At 42.0% G+C, this 27,729-nt stretch overlaps 1 protein-coding gene across 1 annotated transcript in view; it reads right to left on the minus strand.

The window, feature by feature from the left end:
• LOC138299495 (sialic acid synthase-like) overlaps positions 1-27,729 on the minus strand; it is a 208,596-nt gene that overhangs the window by 98,035 nt on the left and 82,832 nt on the right. Inside the window, exons 3-4 of the mRNA XM_069237774.1 lie at positions 17,964-18,063; positions 7,059-7,213 (exon numbers count right to left, since the gene is read on the minus strand). Coding sequence (XP_069093875.1) covers positions 7,059-7,213; positions 17,964-18,063 — 255 coding nt within the window. The remainder of the gene's footprint in view (positions 1-7,058; positions 7,214-17,963; positions 18,064-27,729) is intronic.

Raw genomic sequence — 27,729 nt, forward strand, 5'->3', positions numbered from 1 at the left:
AAGAGATAACTGGGCCTGGTATAAGGTGTAAGTACTTTAGGTACCCACTAGAAACCAGGCCAGCCTCCTACACAACGCTAATAGCTCTAACTTGAGCAAATGCGACACCCGTTGCATTGCAAATGCTTGTTTTATTAGTTCCCTTGCAGAAAGTCTTGGTTTCCATTCAGTAGAGTGCGACGGAGAGGTGGGGAAGCACCAGTGCCGGATGAAGTCCCGATTGTCATAATTAAGTGCAACATAATCATTCAGGCCCCACTGCTGCCTAACGTCTACAATAGCTTGTACCATTTCTATGATTCCAAACTTCTGGGTTACTTTGGTTATTGTCCCTATTTTTAAGAAAGGGAATTGTTCAGATCCCAAATGCTACCATCCTATCTCATTGATTGACATCCCCACCAAAATTCTTGGTAGAGTTCTGTTTAACAGAATACTGTAGTGGGTTAACAAAAATAATATCTTGAATCCCTGCCAGTTTGGCTTTCATAATGGTATAGAACAATAGAGCAATGTCTCAATCGACACTTGATTATTGGAAATTATACTGAGGCAAAACAGACTATACTACATCTCGCTTTTATGGAATTGTCGATGGCTGTTAACTGCATCAACAGATCAAAACTGTGGAAACTCCTTAACAAGTTGGGAATTGATTTGACATTAGATGGGAGAAGTGGGTAGATCAGATTACATCATAGAGACTATCAATGCTTCCCTCCTAGCTGCAGTTAAAGCCCCAACCTGGCAGTCACACAAAATGGAGATCCATCTGGGATTAAGCCACATGCTGGCCCAAAGTGTCCTAACACTAGACAGCAAACTGAACTCGTTATCTGGGAAACTAGATAACTGGGACAACAGATGGAAGGAGGATAAGGTGGTGGAGGTGTCACAAAATGATGACATAACATATAAACTAGGGACCCTGCCAGGCTTACTAACCAGTATTATCCAGCCCTGTAATACAGCCACCAGAAACAACAACAAAAAAATAACTGGCTAATGAGCAGTGGAAAACCGGCAGAAGACAGTGTCTATTGAACCATCCTACAAAGGGGGTTCTGCCGTTCCTCCAGAAGGGGAGGATGGAAGCATGGAGACAGAACCAAATAACATGCAACAAACAGTGAAACTCTCAACACAGCAGCCCTCTGTAGATACAAGCACTTCTGGAAACAGCACAGAAGAGCAAGACCCTGACGTAAACCACAAGTCTCTGTGTGAGCATGACCCCAGGATCAAGCATCAACCGCAACTAACAAGACAACAGAAAAAATAGCTATAAAACATTTAAAGCCACAAAAACAACAATATACAGAGCTGCATTGGGAATCACCCGAGGGCATCCGGTCAGATACAGTCCTACCCAATCTTTCTGCAGAGACCGCAATCAAGCGTGACACATGAAACCTGCGCTCAGGCACACATCAGTATAGCAACCGATCAGGCTGGGGAGGGGAAGCAAAAGTCTCATAAGGACAAAAACTTGGAAGACAGCCATAACGCTGGGCCGAAAGAACACAAAGCAGACACTGATCAGGTGCTCCCTAATGGCAAAGACCGTGAAACAGGAAAGGACAACTCAGTCCCAACAGGAAAACAAACAGCTTCACTGGCCAGTGATCTGCGATGAGCCTAGAGCAATTGGTCATGGTTGAGGGGGGTGACGTCCCCATAAAAGGGGCTGCCAATAAGAAGCAGTCCCCTCGAATCATCAGCCGGACCCAGACGGCAGGAGGAGCATCTCATGGGCCAAGGCAGTAGGGACCCCCTTACACGTAAACCACAATGCTCCTAAATCACATGAAAGATACAATAGAGGGATCATGATGAGTCCTGCAACTTGGCATCAACTCCAGGAAGTATCCATACAAGGCAACAGCAACCAACTGTTGGGAATGGAAAAGGAAGGTAGACAAGAGGAATATCTCTGGGAAGTCTGTACGCATAGAAGCAATAGAGTTCGCTCAGGTGGATGCTTGGAGCAGAGAGCACAGATAACAAATATCCATACATACCACTATATGAGAACATCCTACTACATACAGGCTAGAGAAATAGTGGGAGCACCAAGGGTCTTCAAATACAAACAGTGCAAATCAGAAGGTAACCAATGAACAGCTGACAATAATAATTATGCATCAAAGGGTCCTTGGGATATACTTAAGATGTCAAATATCTTGCAATTACTGCATCACATACCATCACTCTCGAACCTTACATTAGGGGATCTCTTAACAGTAAACTTCAACAAATATGCATGGATTTGCCCGAGCGAATCTACATTAGCATCTTGGTCTAACCGGGGCATGGTTGATAAAATATTTGAATATGAGGGACTGCTGGAAGACTGGGGCATAAAAATCAGCAAACTAGGAAAATAGCATTACCCTCGAGTGCTGACCATAGGAAACCAGGCTACACGCCCATCCAAAAGATCATTCAGAGCCCTGAGGGGCACCCCGGTGGTAAAACCCCTGACAATAGATAAGAAAATCTCCGTAAAGCTGATAAGGTACGTCGGAGAGCCCCAACCGGAGAATGCAAGAACTGATCACAGCACCACGGGAAGGCATGCCTGGGATTTGCTTCCCACAGCCCTGAACATCAAAGGGAAAATGCATTTTTAACACTATAGGACCCCCACCAATTAACTCAGATAAAGCGATCAAGGTTATCAGTTGGAATTTGGTGGGGCTGGACTCTCTCATTGCCAGCCCTAACATTGAGGGCTTTCTAAACATTCAGATATCTTGTGCTTCCAGGAAACTTGGTTGAAGGAACCACAATCTACACCTGGTTTTGCAACCACTCAGACTCCTGCAAAAAAAAAATAACTTGTTCGGAAGGCACATGGGCAGTCTTGCAACATATGCCAAATTAGATCTAGTGTTTAAACTAGTCCCTTGGGAGGAATCAACCAGCGATGTCCACGTAATAACCATATACGGACTAGCCCTGACCACAAAACTAAAACTGATATCTATCATAAACTTATATATAAACCCAAATCGAGAAACCAAACAGACAAAGCTCAAGTCAATCTTGTCTACACTAAAGGAATACTTACACAAGTATCCATATCATGAACATTTAATCGCTGGAGATTTCAACACTTGACACCTTGCACAGGTGGCAGGACTCCCCAGAGATCCCTTAAGATCCGCCTTAGAAACCTTCTTCAAAGAATACGAACTGAGATTGTCTCATTGCAAGACCACGATGCTGGGCCCACCCATTCCAACATTCAAAAATATTTCCACACTAGACTATATTTTTTTGAGTTCGGCATTATGGCACAGATGTCTAAACTATGCTGTGACCGAAATATCTGAGAGTGGACACAACCCTGTCACAATAGAAATAGACCTCAAAGGAGCGAGACAACCACCTTATATGTTCAGCTGCCAGCAATCCGCAACTAGTTTATGCCCACTGACGAAGAGGATCAAATATAGTGAGAAGGACAAGGTAAAATATGATCCTTGGAAGCAGGCCAATGGACCATCGATTTTTGAAGGTGAGACAAGTAAGATCGGTGAACAGTGGGCACACGTGATAACAAACTTACACGCTTCACTAAGCTTCCCAGCACAGCAAGGGTCCACAGAAAACAAAAGACAAATGGTATGGTTGTTCACCGCGTAGGAGGCTGGCCTGGTTTGTAGTGGGTACCTTGGGTTCTTACACCTGACACCAGGTCCCGTTATCCCATATTGGTGAAATGTAGAAGTGTTCTAGCAGTTTAGGCTGATAGAGGTAGCTATAACAGGGCAGCTTAGGCTGAACTAGGAGACATGCAACGCTCTTGCAATACCACTTATAGTTACATAGTACTAATACACAAGTAAAGACAAGACTCAGTGTTACCAAAAATAAAGGTAGTTTATTTGGGTGACACAAGGCAATAAATATCTTAGAGGCAATACCCTTCCTGGAGGTAAGTATTATACACAATATATACACTAGACACCAAAATAAGGTGAGTAATTAGACATAGGATAGTGCAAACAATAGGAAATACTATAGAACGCAATGGGAGAAAATAGGTCTAGGGGCAACATAAACCACATACTAAGAAAGTGGAATATGAATCACGAATACCCCCCCCCCCCCACAGACAAGTGTAGTGTGTAGAGAATCGCGGGGAGAGTACGAAGACCACAAAGGTGAGTAAAATACCCCAACCCAGAGCACAGGAAAGTAGGAGTAAAGTACTGCAAGTTTTCTTAGGACACACTACAAGTTGTGATTAGAGTTATTGCAAGAACCAAGCAAGACTACAAACAACAAATGGTGGATTCCTGGACCTGAAGACCTGGCAAGAGAGGAGACCAAGTCCAGAAGTCAGAAGAAGTTCCAGGAAGGACAGGAGCCCTGGCCAACCTAGAAGAGGGTGCAAATGAAGAGTCCCCGGTTGTACGAAGACTGCAGAAATGCACGAAAGGAATATGGCCGCGGGTTCCTGCATGATGCAGTGGATGTCTCACGAAGAGATGTTGGATGCAGGTGAGTTTTGGTGCTGGATTCGTCAAACAAGCCTTGGTTCAGGCAGGCCTCAACTCAGACTGAGGAGGCAGAGGGGGCTCCTAACACTGAAGGGAACCCACAGATGACCAAGCACGACCCATGGAGGTCCCAGGACACGGGACAAAGAAGGTGCAAATTGCAGTTGGTGCAGCACTACAAAGGAAGGTCCCATGCCGCTGGAGGTCAACTCAGCGTGTTGAGCATCACAGGATAGAGTGCTAGGGACCTGAGCCAGGCTGTGCATGAAGGATTCTTGCAAATAGTGCACAGAGGCCTCAGGACGTGAAGATGACGGGGTGCACAGGGGTACTGGCGTAAACGGGGAAGGCAAGCTCTTACCACCTCCAAATTTGGACAGCAGGACATTAGGACAGTCTGTGTTGAAGGGGAGCACCACCTGTGTTCCAAGGTGCATGCTCATCGCTAGGAGAGGAGTCCAAGAGAACTGGTCGTCGACTTAGAAGGTGCCTGTAAGAGCAGGGAAGTGACTCCGTCACTCCACTGAAGATTTCTTCAGTCCTTCTGGTGCAGGGTGAAGACAGGGAGTCCCCAGAGCGTGCACACTGTGGAAACTGTTGCAGTTGCTGACTGGAGTTGAAGTTGCAGAGGAAACATAGCCCTTCTGTATACTTTGTTGCTGTTACAGAAGTTCCTGGAGCAGTCTGCGGTCGATTTGAGGTCAGAGGATGAAGTAGTAGTTGCAGAGGATTCCTGCTGGAAACTTGCAAGTAGAATCTGAAGAGAAACCCACAGGAGAGACCCTAAATAGCCCTGAGAGGGGGATTGGCTACCTTATCAGGTATCGACCTATCAGGAGGGGTCTCTGATGTAACCTGCTGGCACTGGCGACTCAGAGGCCTCCAGAGTGTTCCCAAACCTTGGAGAACAAGATGGCTGAAGTCTAGGACACACTGGAGGAGTTCTGGGCACCAACCCTGGGGTGGTAATGGACAGGGTAGTGGTCACTTTTTCTTTGTCCAGTTTCGCAAGGATTGGGGGTCCCTGAACCGGTGTAGACTGGTTTATGCAAGGAGTGCACCATTTGTGCCCTTCAAAGCATTTCCAGAGGCTCTGGGAGGATACCCCTCCCATGCCTGTAACACCTATTTCCAATGGGAGAGGGTGTAACACCCCTCTCCTAAAGGAAATGCATTTTTCTGCCTTCCTGGGATTGAGCTGTTCAATCCCCAGGAGGGCAGAAACCTGTCTGTGAGGTGGCGGCAGCTGGGGCTTTAATGGAAACCTCAGAGAGCTGGTTTGGCAGTACTGGGGGTCCAGGGTGGAGCTCCCAGCGTGCATGGAATTGGCCCCCAATACCAGAATTGGATTTGAGGTACAATTTCTCAATCTTATACACCTCACATATCCATATTCGGGGTTACCAATGTGAAGCTACATATAAGTATTGACATATATGTAGTGCACGCTGATAATGGTGTCCCCGCACTCACCAAGTCCGGGAAATTGGCCCTGGACAATGTGGTGGGCACCTTTGCTAGTGCAAGGCTTCCCTCACACACAGTAACTTTGCACCTAGCCTTCAGTAACTGAAGCTAGACATACAGGTGGCATTTAAGTTACCAGGTGCAGTGAAAATCGCTATGAAATAGTGTTTGCATTATTTCACTCGGGCCGCAGTGGCAGTCCTGAAGGAGTGTTTGTATGAGCTCCTTGTGGGTGGCAAAAGGAAATGCTGCAGCCCATAAGGATCTCCTGGAACCCCAATGCCCTGGGTACCTAGGTACAATATGCTAGGGACTTATAAGGGGGGTCCAGTGTACCAATTTGAATTGGAATATGGAGTCACTAGACTATGGTGACAAGTTTGGTAAACATAGAGAGCATAAGCACTGGGGTTCTTGTTAGCAGAACTCCAGTGACATAGTAAAGAATACTGACAACACAGTAAAACACGCTGACATATAGGCCACAGACAGGATCCCAATGAGACAACAAAAACACACTGAAAAACAGGCAGAAATTGGGAGTAACATGCCAAGAAAGATAGTACTTTCCTACAGTTATGTAGACTGTATTTCTGCTTAAATTGCTTTGTTTGTGGCTTATTTGTATCCTGATTACAAGTGACCTGTTTAATTGCAAAATATGTGCTAAATCCTGCTGCTGCACATTTTGCAATTATGAGGTTTGTGATATACATTGCCAGATCAAAACTATTGGTGTTTATCATGGACAGAAAGTGGATTTTGGTGGAGTAAAAATGTTGCTCCCAATAGAACTTATAATGGGACGTATTTATCACACCTGATGAGGATTCAGGTATTAGCAGGTGCCTTGAACATTACACTATATATTGGGCCAGTCATAATGAGGGCCTTGGCAGGAATAGGAATGCTTGGAGAATCCAACTGTAGTAGGATGTGTTCATTACTGAAATGCTAGTCTCAGAACAACTGGCTATTTATTTTTCAAGTGCACTAAATATATTTTATGATAATATTTCTTCACTAGAAAGACCTCTGGCAATATTTTTGTATCATAAAATGTCAAAACATTTTACTGACCTTTATGACCCGAAGGTTGACATGCTCTGGGTCTAATGGGTAAGCGCTTGTGCACTGGAGGATGCAGAAATTCGGATTGATGGGTTTCACGATCTGATAAGCTCGACTCATGGTGTCCAGAGACTGCATCCCACTGGAAATCACAATTGGACGCCCTGAAGGAAACAAAACTAATTAGAATCATATTTCCAGTTAGATGTACAACTAGTCAGTTCGACCCAGTGCTTTAAGTGAGAAGAAATGGCGGTTAGTCTATAATGTCTCTAATAGGCGTGAGGCTTAGAACTAAGGGGAACATTTATACTCTATTTGCTCTGGATTTGCGTAAATTTTTTTTTTTACGCAAATCCGTGCAAACTTAACTCCATTTTTATGCTTTATGGAGTTTTTGTCATTTTTTTACCGTGGAAACCTACCGTAGGCATTCCAGGGCAAAAAATGACTCTAAGGTCTTTGCGCCTTATTTATACTCCCATGTAAAAATGACGCACAGGAGGGCCTTAAAAAATGACTCTAAACCAGTTTAGAGTCATTCTTTAACGCCTGGGTCAGGGCAGGAGTTAAGAGACCTGTGGGTTCTTTCCATGGTCTCTGACCATGGAAGCAGTCCACAGGTGCCCTTCCCTGCCCCCAGGGACACCCCCTGCCACCCTCGCCCACCCATGGATGGGGGGACCCATCTACAGTAAGTAGAGGTAAGTATTTTGTTTTATTTTGTAAAGTGGCATGGGGGGCCTAACTTGAGCCCCCCTACATGCCATTATGTCCAATGGCCATACCCAGGGGACAGAAGTCCCCTGGGAATGGCCATTGGGCACAATGGCATGACTCCTGTCTTTGCTAAGACAGAAGTTATTTCCATGGGGGTTGGCGTCAAAAAATGACGCTACTTAGGCTTGAGTCAATATTTTTGACTCTAACCTGACTTGCACCATTCTTTGATGCACAACCCCCATTCTTCCCTACGCCTCTGCTGCCCGGTCAGAGTCATTTATTTTGACACTAACCAGGCCACAGCGCCGGCTATCGTCATTCCATAAATAAGGCGCCCGGCTGGTGCTTTGGAATTGCGTTAGCCAGCGTTAACTTTTTGACGCAAATCAGCACTGGCGCGGATTTGCATCAAAAAGTATAAATATGGGCCTAAGACCTCTGTATAAGAGCCCTGTTGCAGGGAACTAAAGGGCATATTTATACTCTGTTTGTGCCGGATTTGCGTCATTTTTTTTTAAGCAAATCCGGCGCAAACTTAACTCCATGTTTATACTTTGGCGCTAGACCTGTCTAGCGGCAAATTTATGGAGTCTGAGTTATTTTTTTACTGTGGAAACCTACCTTGCGTTAATGAGATGCAAAGTAGGCGTTCCAGGGGCAAAAAATGACTCTAAGGCCTTTGCGCCTTATTTATACTCTCGTGCAAAAATGACGCACGGGAGGGCCCTAAAAAATTACTCTAAACCAGTTTGGAGTTATTTTTTAACACCTGGGTCAGGGCAGGCGTTAAGGGACCTGTGAGCTCATTTCCATGGTATCCAACCATGGAAGCAGTCCACAGTTGCCCTTCCCTGCCCCCAGGGACACCCCCTGACACCCTCGCCCACCCCTCCATAAATAAGGCGCCCGGCTGATGCGTTGGAATGGCGTTAGCCGGCAGTAAACCTTTTGTGCTGATTTGCGTCAAAAGGTATAAATATGGGCCTAAGTATGTGGACTAAAATGTGGAGTGAAATCTAACAACCTCACAAATCCATAAATATAGATTTTATTTATAAGAGGAATATTTGGAAACAGTAAGCACCATTATATTTAATAGCTTATAACACAACCTTATACTCATGCAACGTATGTAACCCAAGTAGTGCCATGAACTCAAAGAATGAACATTATCTGATCAACTACTACCTTTGAAATAAGGTTTTGAGGACTGCTCATATGAGGATGTGACACGCACATGTTTATTTGCACTCTACATATCACGTTTTATTACCTATAACTGAGCCTGTACATTATTCATCCTGAGAAGGCTAAAAATCTCTAGTAGCCTCAACAAAATGTTAGTATGTGACCTTCATTTTCCCTGAAGATTTCAACATTAGGAATGTTATACCAGTGAGTTGAATGGTTATGTCAACTAGGCCAGTGTATCAATCAGTGATATAGCTCAGTGGGTTAAGACACGAACTAAAGCGTTAGTGTCTAATAATAGTAAAAGAGTTCAGGTGATTAATGCATCTGCAGCAATGCCGTGTAGAAAGTAACTCAGTGAGTTGTTTCAGAGATTCAGGTCTAACATGCACATGATACTATGCTGAGATAGATTGCTTAGCTTTCCATGACTTCCACTTAAAGCTGATGGCAAATGTTTAAGAGTCTGAGAAACCAGTTCAAGCTTTCTTTCTGCTAGAGTTGTCAGCATTACATGCGTGGTCATTCTCAGTACATTTATTCACCTAAGCCTATCATTCATCACATACATTGTGCCTTTACGAGGTGTTATTTTATTTCCTGCACTGACTTTCAGCATGACACTGATAGGTTCCTCTCAAGGGGTAGCTTCTATTGGTGCAGCAGGTGCAGTGTCAGTGGGGCCCAGAGGCCCAACGGAACATTGAACCTAGTTTATTTCTGTATTTTAAAATTCAAACTGCAGCCATTGGGGTGATTTCCGTCTTTACACACAGGCCTATAAAACCATGTGTTCATTACTGGTTGCTCCACCACAGTTATGGTCCGGGTGATACAAAGGATGTTTGTGAAGAACTAGCCTCCTCTTTCTTGCATCTGGAGGGCATTGGGCAAACACTCTGCAGCCATGGCAAGGCACTTAACTGTCCAAATAAAAAGCTTAGGAAGAATGTTGAGGGAATGTCAGCAGGTGAGCCATTAGTGAGGGGGGCACTCACAGTATCCATTCTCTCCCACATTAAGGAAAATATCTGTATTTTCACTCCCCAGCGACTCCCTTCTTTCAGTGTTTTTTTTTTTAGATATTTTGCTATGATTTGGGCCAGACATGGAGTGCCCGTTCTCTTTTTCTGTTTGTGCTCAACCCTGGCAAGACCCTAACCACTGAAGCCTTGATTCAAGCATGATGTCAATGTAAAGCAGTGTTTTCAGGATGGGGAACTGAAGATGCTTGATGCCCATTTTCTTACTTCTCTTCATTCAAAATACGTTTTTAGGAGTCCCGTTGGGAGAAAGGGGAGTAAAAGCAATACTTCAAATCAAGTAACAGTATAACCTATATGGTCACACATTAAATCCAGAAAGTAGAGAATAAAGTTCAAATGTTTATTACAAATTAAGAGCCAAACTGATATAAATGAATCTCAAGGACATACCATGTAAGTATAGAATCACCAAAGGTGAAGTAAATCATTGAGTGAAGTTGAATCGTATGAGCATAAGGTATACAAGAATTTTAGTTGAGGCAATACCAAAGATAAGAAATAAGATCTGATTATCGGAATTCAAGTAGTGATCCTCTTGCTAAATCATTGGCAAAACTAAGTTAACCTAATTACCCTATTTTAAACTAAAAGGAAATCATAGTTAATTCTTCGGAAATATAGGAAAGTGTCAGCACAGCAGAAACCTCAGTAGAAGTTCAGGTAGAGAGGAGAAGTGTAGCATAAAGCCACACAAAGGAATATGAGTAGAGAAGTCTATACCCCTCCAAGTCTCAAGGGAATCTGCTTTTGTCAAAGGCTAATGACAGTCTGTCCTACTATAACTAGGTGTATACCAATTTAACCCACAGAACCTTTGAGAAAACCACATGATCAAGACTAGTAATGTTCCATTGTCTTTGTACAGTTGAATCTGGCACCTCCCATCGAACCTCACATCCCAGAATTTGGACAGCATGATGATCCAGAAAGTAGAGAATAAAGTTCAAATGTTTATTACAAATTAAGAGCCAAACTGATATAACTGAATCTCAAGGACATACCATGTAAGTATAGAATTACCAAAGGTGAAGTAAATCATTGAGCAAAGTTGAATCGTATGAGCATGAGGTATAAAAGAATTTTAGTTGAGGCAATACCAAAGATAAGAAATAAGATCTGATGATCGGAATTCAAGTAGTGATCCTCTTGCTAAATCATTGGCAAAACTAAGTTAACCTAATTACCCTATTTTAAACTAAAAGGAAATCATAATTAATTCTTCGGAAATGTAGGAAAGTGTCAGCACAGCAGAAACCTCAGTAGAAGTTCAGGTAGAGAGGAGAAGTGTAGCATAAAGCCACACAAAGGAATAAGAGTACTGTAGAGAAGTCTATACCCCTCCAAGTCTCATGGGAATCTGCTTTTGTCAAAGGCTAATTACAGTCTGTCCTACTATAACTAGGTGTATACCAATTTAACCCACAGAACCTTTGAGAAAACCACATGATCAAGACTAGTAATTTCCCATTGTCTTTGCACAGTTGAATCTGGCACCTCCCATCGAACCTCACATCCCAGAATTTGTACAGCATGATGATCTTGAATGTCTCTCGGGTGGGTACACAGACAGGAGTCCTTTCTTCTCTATTCGTTAGCACTACATTTGTCCTTGCCAAAGTATCCTGCCATTACTCATCTTTAACACACATCGTACCTTTCATTAACTATAGACTTGCACGAATTAACTTGCAAAGAAAGAACATTGCAATGACAGCAAAACACCACATTGAAGTTAACAACAAGAACTAAATATTTCAGCCCTTTGCTTACGCTAACTTAATATGACCTCAAAGGCACATTTAACGGTGGTCCGTCAAGCAGAGGCCGAGAAAAAAGGGGGTTAAAAAAGTGTGTTTCCCATTTTGATTTCCATATAGATTTTAGACACAACTACAGCCTGAACTGCTGTATGGAATTACACTGAATTTGGCAGGAAGGTAGATCTTGGTCCAGAGAGACAGTTTTTTCTTATTTGGTGTAAATCTGTCCAGTAGTTTTTTAGAAAATAAAGGAAACATTTGTATATCTGGGCAGAGCCTAAGCACACATCTCATGGCAAGATCTGATTGGCTGTTAGCACTTCACCCAGAAAGTGATGGCAGCCATCTTGGGACCAATATATTTTATAGCACCCCACTGAAATGCATTGTAGTGAATAAATGAGTTTTAAGAGTCACAAAAAGGAGAACATATTCATGGTAATACATTTTAGTTACAATATAAATCATTTGTTAATGGTACCATACTAATTTTAGGAACTGTGGTGTGTTCTATGATGATTTTACCCTGCTACGACTTCATGAGTCATGTTTGAGAGAAAACTGTTTTCTCATGATTTTCCCATGGAGGTAATGGAAGGTGTTCCAGAAGCGAAAATGAGAGCATATTTTCTATAAATTCACACTATCTTTCTTAGCCATATGAGAATAAAGTCAGACATTTTCAGTAAAATATGGACTTCCAACAGAAGCAGCCTGTCAGTTTATTCCAATGTGTTCTACTGCAGCCTGCCGTTGTGTTCTAGAGAACAACTAGAGCGCTAACAGTTTCATTTATGACTAACGTCACACCTGAAGCCATTGTGATTGAATCAAACTGGTAAAACATCAAACATTTAATTTACGAAGGAATACAAAGAGGGTGGTTAATTTTGTCATAAAATGTATGGTTTGTGGTTTAGAAAGAAAAAATAGCACGTTTTAAGTGAGTTTGTCAAATATCTTTCTCTTCTATTTCATTAAAACATTCTGTCATGCTGACTGAAACATGCACTTTCAACACCAGCAGCAGACTGCCAGTTAACTCCCTGGTGATTAGCAGCTTACACTTTTCTAATGAGCAACTAGAGTGCTAACATTCTGGATTCATGGCAAAAGTGTGCCGCATCTGAATGCCATCTTGATGGAGTCGAAGTGGAAAATTGGAAGGATTTTCTACTGAGGATACTGCAGTAAATAAGGGAATTATGGAGCCAGGCCCTGTGTCAAATCCCTGGCCACCACAACTGTGCATGGCAATGGGCATCTTTGTTAATGTTAAAAAAAAAAAAAACTAGAAATTCACAGAAAAAACAAAGGTTACAGAAACATTATAGTTAGGGAATAGAATTAAAAAAACCTAAGGCATTCACTAAAAAAATCAAATGTTACAGGGACATTGTAGTTAGGTTCAGATTTTACACGTACAAAACCATAGAAATTCAGCTGTTGTAGTTAGTTATTTCAAGTAGCTATAACTCGTGCCCTAAGGTAACTATAACTTGCGTCCTCACCACCACTGGGGACCACGGGGGAAGCCTGAAGGCCTCTGTTGTCCCAGCCAGCTTCCCACCTCCTGGAGGAGCAGACATTGCTGTCACAGACAGGGAACTGCTAAACTTGCAGCTCCCTGTATGTGAGAAGTTTCCTCTGTTTCCCTGCCTGCATCTATGCAGGTACAGAAACAGAGGAAACCTCCTCTTCCAGCAAGTGAGAGCTGTTTGACATCAAACAGCCATGTCCCGGTGTGGGCACCCTGGGACATAGCAGGAGCTGGCCCTGGGGGTTGCTGTCCACAGGGCCATTATTGGTTCCACAAAGGGGGCCGCACGGCCCCCTCCAACATTTTAATTGGCCCAAAGGAGGTGGTGGTCCTAGTGGCTGGTATTCTGAAGTGGACCCCATGTCTTATTTAAAATTAGCCCTGGGGAGGTGGCGGTCCCGTGGGCTTTGGTGGGCTGGTTGCCCCCCATATTTAATTGGATATTAGCCCTGGGGAGGTGGCAGTCCCCAGGGCTGCACAAGGTGGAGCATCCCCCTGCATTTACTTAGACATTATCCCCGGGGAGATGGCAGTCCACGGGCTGAGGGGGCCATGCAGATCCCCCGGATATCATTAGACAATAGCCCATTAGACAATAGGGAGGTTGCGGTTCCCAGGTATGTCAGGGGGCCAGGTGGCCTGCTGAATTGCATTGAATATTAGCCCAGGGGAGGGCTAGAGACATTAGACATTCACCCCAGAGAGGTTGTGGCCCTGGGGCTGGGGCAGGCGGCTCCCTGTATTCAACAGTTCAATGCCCCTGGATGTTCCAGGGCCACTCAGGGGCTTCATTTAAACAAGCGCAGGAACCCCCACTCTTTAAAGAAAATTCACTAGACCTACGGATTCACCATGACTTACTGTAAAAAGTTTTTAAAAAATGCTTTCTTTGCTCTGAGGAGGGTCCCTCTGGGACCTCAGAACCAGAGCTAAGGAGTCAGGATGTCCCTACCCTGACCCCTTATCTTTTTGTTAATCATTTTTTCTGGGACTCTGCTAAAGTCAAGTCCCAATATAGTTGAGAACATTTCCTTTTTGAAGTGTTTGCAGCCAATCAGATCTCAGCACAAGATCAGGAGAGTTCAAAGAGTCTTTGCATCCCTAGATACACTGAAGTGAGTGTCACATTTTTTGGAATAATTTTATGAAGATTCATCAAACGGTGCCATAGTTATTAGCAAAACAAAAATCTATAACAACCTTGTGGTGACCTCCACTAACCTAAGTAATATATATATATATATATATATATATATATATATACATATACATATATATACATATATATATATATGTATATATATATATATATATATTACAGTTAGGTTCTGAATTTATTCGTACAAAACCTTAGAAATTTTGCAGTCATAGTTACAGTTCTAAAACTCCCACCCTAAGGTAACTATAACACACAGCTTTGCCTTGCACAGTTGTCTCATCAATAATTTTATTGAAAATGTTGTAGCGAGACTATGAAACATGGCATAGAATACGTCATCAATGATATAATATGTGGAGTAATTAGCTGTGCATGGCGAAGGTGCGAGTTATAGTTACCTTAGGAGTGAGTTTTAGTTACTTCCTAGTTTGAAGTGTTAGCAGCCAATCAGACTACTGCATTTCCCTGCATGAGCTCGTCTTTGTTCACAAATACTTTGTGGGCAGAGATATACAAATTTGAATTTTCCTAAATTTCTCGGATTCTTAGATTTACACCAATTATCAAAACGCACAACCTGCGTGCCAACAGCTAGCTTTTTGCCAAATGTGGTGTAATTCCGTCCAGTGGTCTGGGGCTGTAGTCATGTCATGCTCCTAAAGAAATGAATATGGGAAATGCAATGTTTTTTTGGCTCCCTTTTTCTCGGTCACCGCTTGACAAATAACCCCAAAACTTTCCATGCGCTCCAAGAATCTCTGGGACACTTTTTTGAAAGATTTTGTGAAGATTTATCAAACAGTGACAAAGATATAGGCAAGTCAAAAAATACTTTTTGCGACTGCCAGTATCTAATATATGTATATATATTTTCACAAATTGATAGGAGCCACCATCCCTGCAGGGAGGCTTCAAAAACGGGCATGGAGCGTCCCGCACATTAATCACACTAGAAGAAGAAAATGATGAAGCCTAGCTCTATGAAGTACTAGCATTTTATTGTAGCTGGAATGGCAGCATATCAAGCCTGACGCTTTTCTGCCGTAAGTGGCCTTGCTAACAGATGAGCCAAATCTCAGTGCATTTAATCACACGCCTTCAATCACAGATCACACATAACCAGCGTGCATTCCTACTAATCCCATAATGCACCTGAAATGTCAATATACCATTGCTGACTGCCATATGTATACAAATCATGCTTAATAGCATTTTTAATCACAGTCTCACATCAAAATATAATCCAGGCTTAAATATTTCAAAATCCAAAGGCCACGTGTTTTTTCAAAATTAGGCTTCATTTAATGCAATCTTGCTCCTCACATATGCTGCCAAAGTTATTTCACATCTTTGAAAAAATGTGTCCTCCTTGTGCCCTAAGTTAACTATAACTTGCACACCCACCATGCAGTTTTTTGTCAAAACTTTTACTGCAAATGCTACTGTGATATCAATAATGGTATCAAATATGTCATCAACGCTGAATTTACTACTGCAAATATTACATTGACATTATCATCAATGATGTTATCAAAGATATCATGAGATACATAATTTGTAGGGTAATTAGTAGTGCATGGTGAGGGCGTGAGTTATAGGTACATTAGGGCATGAGATTAACTATAACTTGCACATTTCTATGGTTTTGTACATTTAAAATGTGAGCCTAACTATAACTTTCCTATAACCTTTGTTTTTTTAAGTGAATTTCTATGGTTTTCTTTAATTTTCTCTCCTAACTCTAACTTCCCTGTAGCCTTTGTGTTTTTCAGTGAATTTCTATTTTTTTTAATGTATAGTAATTTTCATTACTCCCCCCCCCCGAAGTCCTGGGGACCTGAATTTCCTCACATAAAACCAGAGAAATTCAGCAATTTTAGTTATGAATATTTCAAGTAACTATAACTTGCGGCCTAAGGTAACTATACTAGCGTCCTCGCCACGCACTGTTAATTACCCCAGATATTACAGCACTCATGACAACTTTTATAACGTCAATAAAAATATCAGTGAAACATTAGCAGTCAAAATATTGAAGAAAAAAAAGTGCATGGCGAGAGCACAAGTTATAGTTACGTTAGGCCGGGAGTTATAGTTACTTGAACTAACTCTAACAGCTGAATTTCTTTGGTTTTGTGCAAGTAAATTCAGAACCTAGCTATACCATCCCTTTCTTGTTTTTTTTTTAGATAGATAGATAGATAGATAGATAGATAGATAGATAGATAGATAGATAGATAGATAGATAGATAGATAGACTTCAATTCGGCATGTTAAAATCAAACAATAAAACACACATGTATGTGCATGTCTGATTCTCTACAGTAAATGCACCGTCCATAATAAGATGTAGGTGATCCACTTTACATTAGTAACATTAAAAAACACAATATATGTATGGTCAATTACATTATTATATCACTCCTGTAACACATGTTGCAATCAAAATTCTGTGTTAGCAGAACTATCTGCAGAGGTTTTGTGAACTTGACATTGTCAAAGGTTCCCAGTTAGTACATTATTCTCATCATTTATGCCTTTTCTCTCGCCTTATACTAAACTTACTGATTTTCCTCCACAATAAGTATAATCTGCTTTTTTAAAAAGTTCATTAATCTTGATTAACAGGGTCAGAATCTGGCATTTAATGGGGAATGTGCTTTCTGGTCACGGACGTAACACTTAAATGTTCAAATACCTTTATGAATCGGCCCCCACAGGATGAAGCAGTCCCAATTTTAAAAGGATAACTCAGACTGTTTTTTACCTGATAATACTGTAATGCTTACTGGAATCAGGGGTGTGTCTATCAATAGTGCAGCAGGCTCAGTGCCAGAAGGGCCCAGGAGCGAGGGGGGGTCACTTTGTCTGAATTATAGCTGCCTTTTAATGCCCAGGCTGGGGGTAAGATAGCCATTTCTGTGTCTGCAGAAGGGCTCATCGAACCAATTCTATGCCACTGACAGGAATAACTTTTCTACATCTTAGGCCTGTAACGTTATCTAACTCCAGCAAAGATGTTTCAATTTACCGATTCCTAGGTGACCAATTGTAAATATTGGGCACCTAAGCATTAAAAAGATGAGCAGAACATGTTTTTAATTCATAACTGCACATATCTATTAAATATAGTGCATGTTTATCTCGGCCTGATTTGCTCATTTGAAGAGGGTGTGGGAGGGTGCAGATGCCATATAACTGACAATTATGCTTCGGTAGAAATTACATTGTAGGGGTAGTAGTTGCGGCCATGGGGCGGACTGCTCTGATACCTTCCTGGGGATTGTATCTGTGAAGGTGAGATGTGGGTGTCTTTCTGTACCAGAAGAGACCTATGAAGTGATATAAAACATTGGTTAACTAGGGGCCTTCTTGTTTGCCTTATACATTGGCAATGGTACGTTTCTGCAATAATTCTACAATTACATACTTAAATCTTAGAAGATCAGTGGGTATTTTTATTTGGTACATTGTTCTGCAGTTAAATATACTTACCTTTCTTTGCGACTTTTTCCAAATATGGGAAATTGTTTGCATCGGCTGATGCTACTTTGAAAAAGGGAACATTCAACTCGTGAAGAAACTCAACTGCCATCTGTAATAGAAATCAAGATATGAGCCCCCTTTTGAAAACATCTCTGCCGAGTCACAAGCTTTTATGCCGGCGACTGCAGGCATATACCAAAAAGGTAAATGCGTATATTCAGAAATTACATATGATTCATAAAAGTAAAATATATGTGCAATGTACCTAGACATTCCATGATTGGTGCGTGTTTTGTATGCAGTGTGAGGGTACATATTGCTCAGGTAAATTTTCTCTGTAATTGGAAGAGTAGCATTCCATGGAGAGTGTCACAGAAATGTAAAACGACAACCTATGTATTCTAACACTTAAAAAGTTGTCAACTTTTTGGGGTATTAATAAACATTTACGAATGAAGCTGATCCATATTTTGACTCTTATTTTCACATTAATGGACCAGCTGCTTGTTGTTTAGAAAGTGAGGGGAAGCCTACCAATCAGTATAGTTTATTTGAAAAAGGGTATAAATGGGGTGTTTCATTAACCAAAGGAAAAGCACAGGCTAAAATGTTCATTATCTCACATCTTCCCTTATTAATGTGTAATAGATTTGTGTAAACTACACACATGTGTGGAATTATAATGATACCTATCCATTTAGGACAAAACAGATTACACCTAAGTCACATGGCAATGTATGCTAATAAAAAAGCACAATATATTACAGATATGATGTAAGATATACTTTGCCTTCTTCATGTGTTGATTTTGCTTGCTTCATGAATCAGTTCTGTTGTTAACATTTGAAGATATTGCTGTGGCCTTCTGGCAAGTTATAAATCCTACATGACATACCCCAAGGCATTTTGGGGCAGATTTATGAAATGTGGCGCACTTTTCTTGCACCCCTTAGCGCCTCCCCACCCTCACCATGTGTGTGCCATATTTAAAATACAGCGCACCATGGCGGAAGTCAGGGCGACTAACGTCATAATTTTTTACACTAGTCCGACGCTTTGCAGGATTAGCGTCACAAATGTTGACGTTAATCCTTCAAAGCACCCAGAGGCTCATTTAAAACAATGGGAGACTCTTTTTAACGGCTGCTCTTAGCAGGTGTTAAAAATGGCAATAAAAATTATGCAAAGAAATCTCCTAGATTTCTTTGCGCCATTGTTTCGGCCTTCCCAGAGCCGGAATACCCCCCTTGCATACATTATGCCTGGCGCAGGCATAATCTGGGGCAAGGGGTTACAAAGTGGTGCAATGGAAGCATTGCGCCTCTTTGTAAATATGGCGCTGTGTTTTTGGCCGTCTAACGCCACATTAGCGTAAAAAAATGACACTGATGTGGCATTGGAATGGCGCTAGGCCCTCATAAATCTGGGCCTTTATTTGTGTTACCTGTTAAGAAAAAGCAATGCTGAAACGACACAGGCTAAGATCTAACACATATTAAGACACAACTTATAGCATTTCCTTATGGCTTCCAAATTTCATTTTAAACATGGCAAAATACGCATGTTCATTTTTTCACTTTCACTTTCACCTACCAGTACTGTTTAACAGTTAATTTATTGTTGGATTTCAAAAATGCTGTGTCACTTGAATCATGAAAGTGTCTGATCTGCTTCTTCCCATTCCAATGTGGTTTAAACTGACAATGACAATGATTCCAGATTCCAGATTCGTTATGAAGTTTGACCTACTCAAGAGATGCAGTTACACCTGGTTTTCAGAATGACCTCCAAATATGTAAATAAATCCTATTTAGAATACCCACAAGCAAATGTATCTTGCGCAAGTAGAAAACGTGGGTATTAGTTGAAGGGGTAGGTACAAACCTATAATAATAATCGCAATTCCGTGTCAAGGTGAATTACTAAAGTCCCTAAATTAACATGAGCTTAATCTCCTCGTAGCAAAGCCAAAGAGCAGGGAGATTTAACTTAGAAGTAATGTGTAAAATATGTATGCAGATCTCAAACAGGATTAAAGTCAAAACAAACTACAAGAAAAACATCAAACCATTTTAGAAAAATAGAGGCAATGTTAGTAAATATAATTATAGAAAAAATATGAACATCTAATTACGGAAACCTGAATTATGGACAGTTAAATTTGAAGGTTCAAAATAGTGCCAAAAACTGTTAAGCAATAACTGTGGTCACGTGGTTGTGCTTGACATTGGTACAAGTTAAGACCAATCGTGTTGGAGCACAGGTCAGATACAGAAACCAAGGGCCATATTTATTAGAGGCTTGTGCTGCTGTTGCGTCACTTTTAGTGATGCAGCAGTAGCACAACCCTCTCAACCATATCCATGAGGCCATGCAAAGCCACTTTGTGTGACTTTACATTTTTGAATGGCCTCACAGATATGGAGTAAGGCAAGACAGTGCAAATCACTGTTTCCTTACTCTGCAACAGAGACGTGTTCCATGGGTGCCCCTTCCTGTGCAAAAACAATCCTGCTGACATTGCAGATACCCTTGCACCATGGTGCTAGAGTGCCTGCATTGGCGAAAGGCAGCCAAAACGGCACCAGCACAGTTGGGACAGGAATGCGCTGTATCGCATAGATACAGTGCATTCCTTACCTTTCCTTTTGACAAAGTTGGATAGCTGCAGGACGAGGTATTGGTGAAGCTCAGAGTGGGAAAAATTTGAACTTCATGCCCAGAGATGGTCCCTTGCCAGCCAGATATTTTTAGTACCTTTGCCCATTTGTCAGAAAGAAGCCTCTTTCCAGCATGGTCACCCCCACTTTTGGCCTCTTTGTGAGTGTGTGTCAGTGTGTTTTTAATGTGTCACTGGGATCCTGACAGCCAGGACCCCAGTGCTCATAGTGAAAACCCTATATGTCAGGGTGCTTTGCCTGCCTCACTGGGATCCTGCTAGCCAGGACCCCAGTGCTCATAGTGTGTGGCCTAATGTGTGTGTTGTCAGTAGTGCTTAACTGTGTCACTGAGCCTCTGCTAACCAGAACCTCACTGCTTATGCTCTCACTTCATTTAAATGTGTCACTATAGGCTAGTGACTTCATTTACCAGTTACAATTGGCACACCTGACCCACTTATAAGTCCCTAGTATATGGTACCCAGGTACCCAGGGCATTGGGGTTCGAAGAGATCCTTATGTGCTGCAGCATTTCTTTTGCCACCCATAAGGAGCTCAGACAAACTCTTCCACAGGCCTACCATTGCAGCCTTCATGAAATAGTGCACACATTATTTCACAGCCATTTTCACTGCAGTTAAGTAACTTATAAGTCACATATATATCTAACCTTCATTTACTGAAGATTAGGTGCAAAGTTACTAAGTGTGAGGGCACCCTTGCACCAACAAAGGTGCCCCCACATGGTCCAGGGCCAATTCCCAGGACTTTGTGAGTGCGGGGACGCCATTACACGTGTGTACTACATATAGGTCAATACCTACATGTAGCTTCACAATGGTAACCCCGAATATGGCCATGTAAGGTGTCTAAGATCATGGAATTGTCCCCTCATTTCAAATCTGGTATTGGGGAGCCAATTCTGTGCATCCTGGGGGCTCCACCATGGACCCTCAGTACTGCCAAACCAGCTCTCTTAGGCTTGCAATGCAGTTACAGCTGCTGCCAACCTCACAGACAGGGTTCTGTCCTCCTGGGGTCTGAGCAGCTCAGACTCAGGGAGGCAGAACAAAGTATTTCCTCTGGGAGGAGGGTGTTACTCCCTCTCCCTTTGAAATGGGTGTAACAGGCTGTGGAGAGGTAGCCTCCCCGAGCCTCTGGAAATGCTTTGAAGGGCACAGATGGTGCCCTCCTTGCATAAGCCAGTCTACACCGGTTCAGGGACCCCCAGTCCCTGCTCTGGCTTGAAACTGGACAAAGGAAAGGGGAGTGACCACTCCCCTGTCCATCACCACCCCATGGGAGGGGCCCAGAGCTCCTCCAGTGTGTCCCAGATTTCAGCCATCTTGTTTTCCAAGGTGTGGGGACCCTCTGGAGGGCTCTGAGTGGCCAGTGCCAGCAGGTGACGTCAGAGCCCCTCCTGATAGGTCCGTACCTGATAAGGTAGCCAATCTCCCTCTCAGGGCTATTTAGGGTCTCTCCTGTGGGTTTCTCTTCAGATTCTACTTGCAAGTTTCCAGCAGGAATCCTCTGCAGCCACTACTTCATCCTCTCACCTCAGATCAACTGCAGACTTCTTCAGGAACTGCTGTAACAGCAACAAAGTATCCAGAAGGGATACTTTTCCTCTGCAAGTTCAGCTCCAGTCAGCAACTGCAACAGTTTCCATGGTATACACGCTCTGAGGACTCGCTGTCTTCACCCTGCACCAGAAGGACCAAAGAAATCTCCCGTGGAGTGACGGAGTCAATTCCCTGCTCTTGCAGGTACCTTCTAAGTCGACAACCGGTTCTCTTGGACTCATCTCCTGGTGTCGAGCGTGCTCCTTAGAACACAGCTGGTGGGCCCCTTCAACACAGACCGTCCTGAGGTCCTGCTGTCCCAATTTGGAAGAGGTAGGACCTTGCCTTCCCAGAGTACGACAGTACTCCTGTGCACCGCGTTTTCTTCACCTCCTGAGGCCTCTGTGCACTATTTGCAAAATTCCTTCAAGCATAGTCTGGCCCAGGTCCCCAGCACTCTATCCTGTGACACTCAACTCACTGAATTATTCTTCATCGGCGTGGGACCTTCCTGTGTAGTGTCGCAACAACTGCATTTTGCACCTCCTTTGTCCCCGTGTCCTGGGACTCCCGTGGGTGCTCTCTGATCTTCTGAGGGCTCTCTGAAGTGCTGAGAGCCCCCTCTTCCTCCTCACACAGAGTTGAGGCCCCCATGTCCCTCCTGGGTCCAGACAGCATCACTTTGACGCAAAACACGACTTTTCCGGAACCAAGGCTTGTTGGACGAATCCAGCACCAAAAACCACTTGCATCCAACATCTCTTTGTGGGACATTCATCTCATCATGCAAGAACCCACTGACATCTTGCTTGGGTGCATTTCTGCAGTCTTCGTCCAACCTGTGACTCTTTATTTGCACCCTCTTCTGGGTTGGCAGGGGCTCTTCTAAGATATTTTTCACCTTGGGTCACCCAAATAAACTACCTTTAACACTGAGTATTGTCTTTACTTGTGTATAAGTACTGTGTAATTATAAGTGGTATTGCAGGAGGTTTGCATGTCTCCTAGTTCAGCCTAAGCTGCTCTGCTATAGCTACCTCTATCAGACTAAGCTGCTAGAACACTACTACATTTCACTAATAAGGGATAATTGGACCTGGTATAAGGTGTAAGTACTCAAGGTACCCACTACAAAACAGGCCAGCCTCCTACAGGTGAAGACTGCTAGCTTCAGACTTAGTTACTTTTTTGAAGCTCAGATTCTTCCAGTGCGGCAAGGTCGCAGCCTGTAGCTGAAAAGGGCTCCATGAAGTCTGATCCTTCTCTGTGACATCCTTCTGAATTGGATTTGTTGCTGTAGAAAAGCTCTGAGCTGATGCAACCTGAATCTTTTATGCCCAGATACAATGCATCTTCATCAGATTGATTTGGCAGGTTGAGCTCCATCCTTAGAAAGTCTTTGGACTGAAATGTTTCTACATCCCAGGTATCTGGAAAGATTAGGAGGAGTGCATTTTACAACCGCAAGGGTCCAGGACCTTGGGTACAGCACTTGAGAGTCAGACTCACTCCAGCAGAGGACAGCTGTAGGGTCCTGGTCAGGTCCAGTTGGAACTGGTCAGCTGAGCATTCACAGGAAAGGCCTCTTGTATCTTATTGTGTTACTGTAGCTTGAACAGGAGGCCTGTCTTATGATGCTTGTAGTCCACTTCTTTTTCCTAGGTAAAAGAGGGACAGCAGATCCAGTCTTCAAGACTCTTTTCAGATCACAGGCAACAGGTCTAGCACTTTTCTCTTCTTTGACATATCCAGAAACTGTTCTGAGGAAGGTACAGTGGGTGTCATATTTAGGTAGGTGACACTTTTATGGCTGGCACTCCAATCCCTTCCTTAACCAAGAGAAGTAGAGTTCCTAGTGGCAATCCCTACCCACTTTTGCAGCACTTCCCGTGTGTCCTACTGCAAGCAAATTCTACAGTACCCCTCTGTACCTAAAACCAAGATGGCAGAACCTTTCCTCCCCTGTGCAGAGCCATTCTGCCCACCTTAGAGTTCTGTTCAGGGAAATGAGCAACCCCTCTGTGGTAACACAAAACCAATACTGGCGGCAGATCCTCTCCCAATAGGATTGTTGCCTGTCGGACTAGCAGGACAAAGGAGGGTGCAGGCCCAGGTGTTAGCTATATCAGCCTGTGACAGGATAGGCACATTTGTAGTTAATTAAGTTCTTAGGCACAGCCTAGATGGTTCTTCTGCAAGAGGAACAGAATACCTCCCCACACCCAAAGTTTTTGTCTTAGCTCTGGGTCCAAGTTCACACCTCATCAAAGGGGCTATTCAGCTACCGAGTGACAGGTGCAAATGGGTATCTAGAGGCTTTAAGCAGGGAAAATTTTACTTTTTAAAAGTATCTCTTTCAAAATGTTCATTACAAATCTGACTTTACCAATAGCTTGGGTTTATAATAAATATTTCAAAAGGTCAACAAGGAATTTTGTAACTGCTTCCTTGGCAGGGATGGCAATATTAAATGTAATATTATATCCCAATGCCATCCTATGGAGCAGCTAACTCTGCTACAGTGAAAACAGCTTTTAGGGCCTTTTCACTGTAAAGACATGTTTAACATTATCTTTTACATGTCTTACTTTTATGTTACAAGAACCCTGCCATTACGACAGTAAGACCTACTTATTGGTGACCTATGAATATTTAAATAGAAAGTGTAGACCTGTCAAAAGGGGGTTTTCGGACGTGTTGAATTTGCAGATTAATTCTGCACAGCTAGCCTACAGCTGGTTGGCCTATAGTCATATTTACATGGTCACTGTTCTGGATGGCACAATGGGTGCTGCATTCCACATGTAACTTTTAACTTACACTTCTTGGCTACACTATGGCAACATGTACGACAAACATATAGTTAAGCTCAATATGCCAATAAATGGTATGTCAGTTTCATCATGGTTAAAATGGGGCACAGGCACTTTAACACTGGTTATCAGAGCTAAAGTGCACAGAGTTCTACAGCCATCAAAAACAGTGAGGGCAAAACATTTGGGATATACCACGCAAAATGCAGGTCATTTCCAACAGCACATAGGTAGCAAACATTGAAAATTATTGAGCACTTTCTGGGTAGGATCAGCTGCTCTAGTTTTCTTTGTGGCTGTGTCTCCAAACTAAATAGTTTTGGACAATATTTTCGCTCAAGCTGGATTGTTTCTTAGAAGTGATTAAATATTCTGAATCTATGTATTCTGCTAGAACCCCATCTAAGCTCTGGACTCCCAATGGTTCTCTCAAGATAGACCACTATTTGTTTGATCACTCAACTTAGTAGTCTTTAAATGAGATGTGTCTTGTTTATCCTACCATACACAGTGAATCCCTGAATGCCATATCTAGCAAATCAAAATGTCTCTCTTTACCAAACTTCATCATATTTATCTTGTAATACCTTAAGTGGGTATCGTCTAACTCTATTTTTTTACAATCCTGAAAAAATCCATCTGAAGCACAGAGTGTGTTGAGCAAATAGGATTGGCACAGAATCACTCAAAGTAGAACTCTCTGGTTTAGAGAAGCAGAGAGTGACCTCTGCAAGTGGAATAAAGAATTTATAGCAGGTGTACTACATACATTTCCGATTAAAAAAAGGGATTCAGCACAAACAATCTAAGATTTACTTAATAAAAATGTCCTTTACATTTATTGCATTTAAATTACAGGTTAACAACATTGCATGTAATATTCCCACAAATCGATCAAATTACACTAGGTCATCATCTCAGGTTACATGAAGATCACTAGAGCAATGAATACATAATTTCTGTAAATGTGTAATTTACCTTGCCCTATGTCACCATCTTATCCGAACATACAATGATCACTTTGTCACAGAAGAGAGAAAGATGGTGGCTAAAACCAATCCTTGCATTTGTCTGTAGTATGAATCCTAAAGTGAATATAATTTTTTTCAGGCAAAGTTATACCATTTCGTTGGTCACCCTAGTATAAATTGGATTAACTGGAGGTATTTTGTTTTAAGTGTCGTGAGTCTGTCATTGTAGATGCATACCTGGAAATAACGTCCTTAGAGAAATCCCAATAATCTATGCAGCATAAAATTATTTTCAGTCTGCATGACCTATCTCCAGATTGATTATTTAAGAGACATTTGCTCTGTCCACAAAGCCTGAAATACTTTACTAAGGGCTTTGAATTTAAAATACAAATATACACAGTATGACATTGTATACTAGGAATACATTTTTACCATCATAAAATTCTATTTGAAAACCTTTCATAAAGTGTTACACATTTAATTTCATGCATCAGATAATTTCAGTTTGCCTGAGCATGTTATTTCACCAGTCATCTATGAACGTTTTTCAGGGAACTGTCTAGTTACACTTTCACTGTACCTCGTAGTTCCGAGGGCTTACGTACAATATGTATGTCATCAGCTTTTTCTCCAATTGACTTCCATTAGCTCCAGATTTCTGTTTTTATACCCCCCAGGTATAAACTCAATTATATAATGTTCTCAATATTTTTATTAACTTACTTTCAAATGTATCTGTATTATTATTGCCATTCTGGTAGAGGAGGTTAAAGGTTATATTTGTATTAAAATCATGATCAGTCTATTCTTCGAGATCAGACCCTAAATCACCAACAACACCTACCTTCAAATTCGTATTATATTTTCTTCTAGTTCCTGATCTCTCAATATTTTCTAATTTTCCAAGTGTTGTGCCATTTGGTTTTTTACTAGTTATGATTGTTTATTTGCTAGTCTAGTTTTGGATTAGACCATACTTTTTCGGTTCGTGAAATCGTGTGTCTGTTTTATCTTCAAGTTGGTTTATCACAATTTCTACTAGATAAAGCATTAGTCAGCTATTAAACACTCAAGTCTAGTTCCGGTGCATTTTTTGTTCAGGTAAACTCATTAATTGTCAAAGAATCTTACAAACAATTACATTTTTTTGCAGGGTGTGTGGTAATTCAGAGGTGGACAATCCCCCACGTGGCGCTCCACAGAGATATGGAATTCCTCCTGCTAGTGATGATGAAGCAAGTAAGGAAAGAAGGAGCGTTCTGCAATAAATGTAGTTGTATAGATGTTGTGTTTTGCTGTATAACCATTGGCGTTGTTTGAGTTGCAAACTATCAATTGACGCCCTACTACGTCTGAAGGCAAAGCATTTTTACCACAGTGGAAACTGAGCTGATGGGGTTAATGCATGTAGTTAGTGCACAGATTTCAAAGACTTGGGCTTGTTTATTTTGTCTTCTACTTACCAAGAGACAAAGACCATGTCCTCATACATATCGTCTTAATATAAACAGCCTTTTCAGTAGATGTGTTGGACATACACTCACCACTTAGTGTGATGTATTGGTGAATTTCCATATATAGGTCAAATACTAAAAAAGGCTTTGTGAATTAGGCGTCTTATTTCATGTCTACATTGGGTAGCTGCTAGCTGAAATATTTAGGTAACTAAGAAGACTGCAGTGTAAGCCACGAGAAACGTGTAAAATTATTTTTAAAAAAACACAACCATGCATGTTTGAACTGTGCCTGAACGGTGGCTAAAGCAA

Source organism: Pleurodeles waltl, chromosome 1_2 (assembly GCF_031143425.1).
Source record: "Pleurodeles waltl isolate 20211129_DDA chromosome 1_2, aPleWal1.hap1.20221129, whole genome shotgun sequence".
Lineage (NCBI taxonomy): Eukaryota > Metazoa > Chordata > Amphibia > Caudata > Salamandridae > Pleurodeles > Pleurodeles waltl.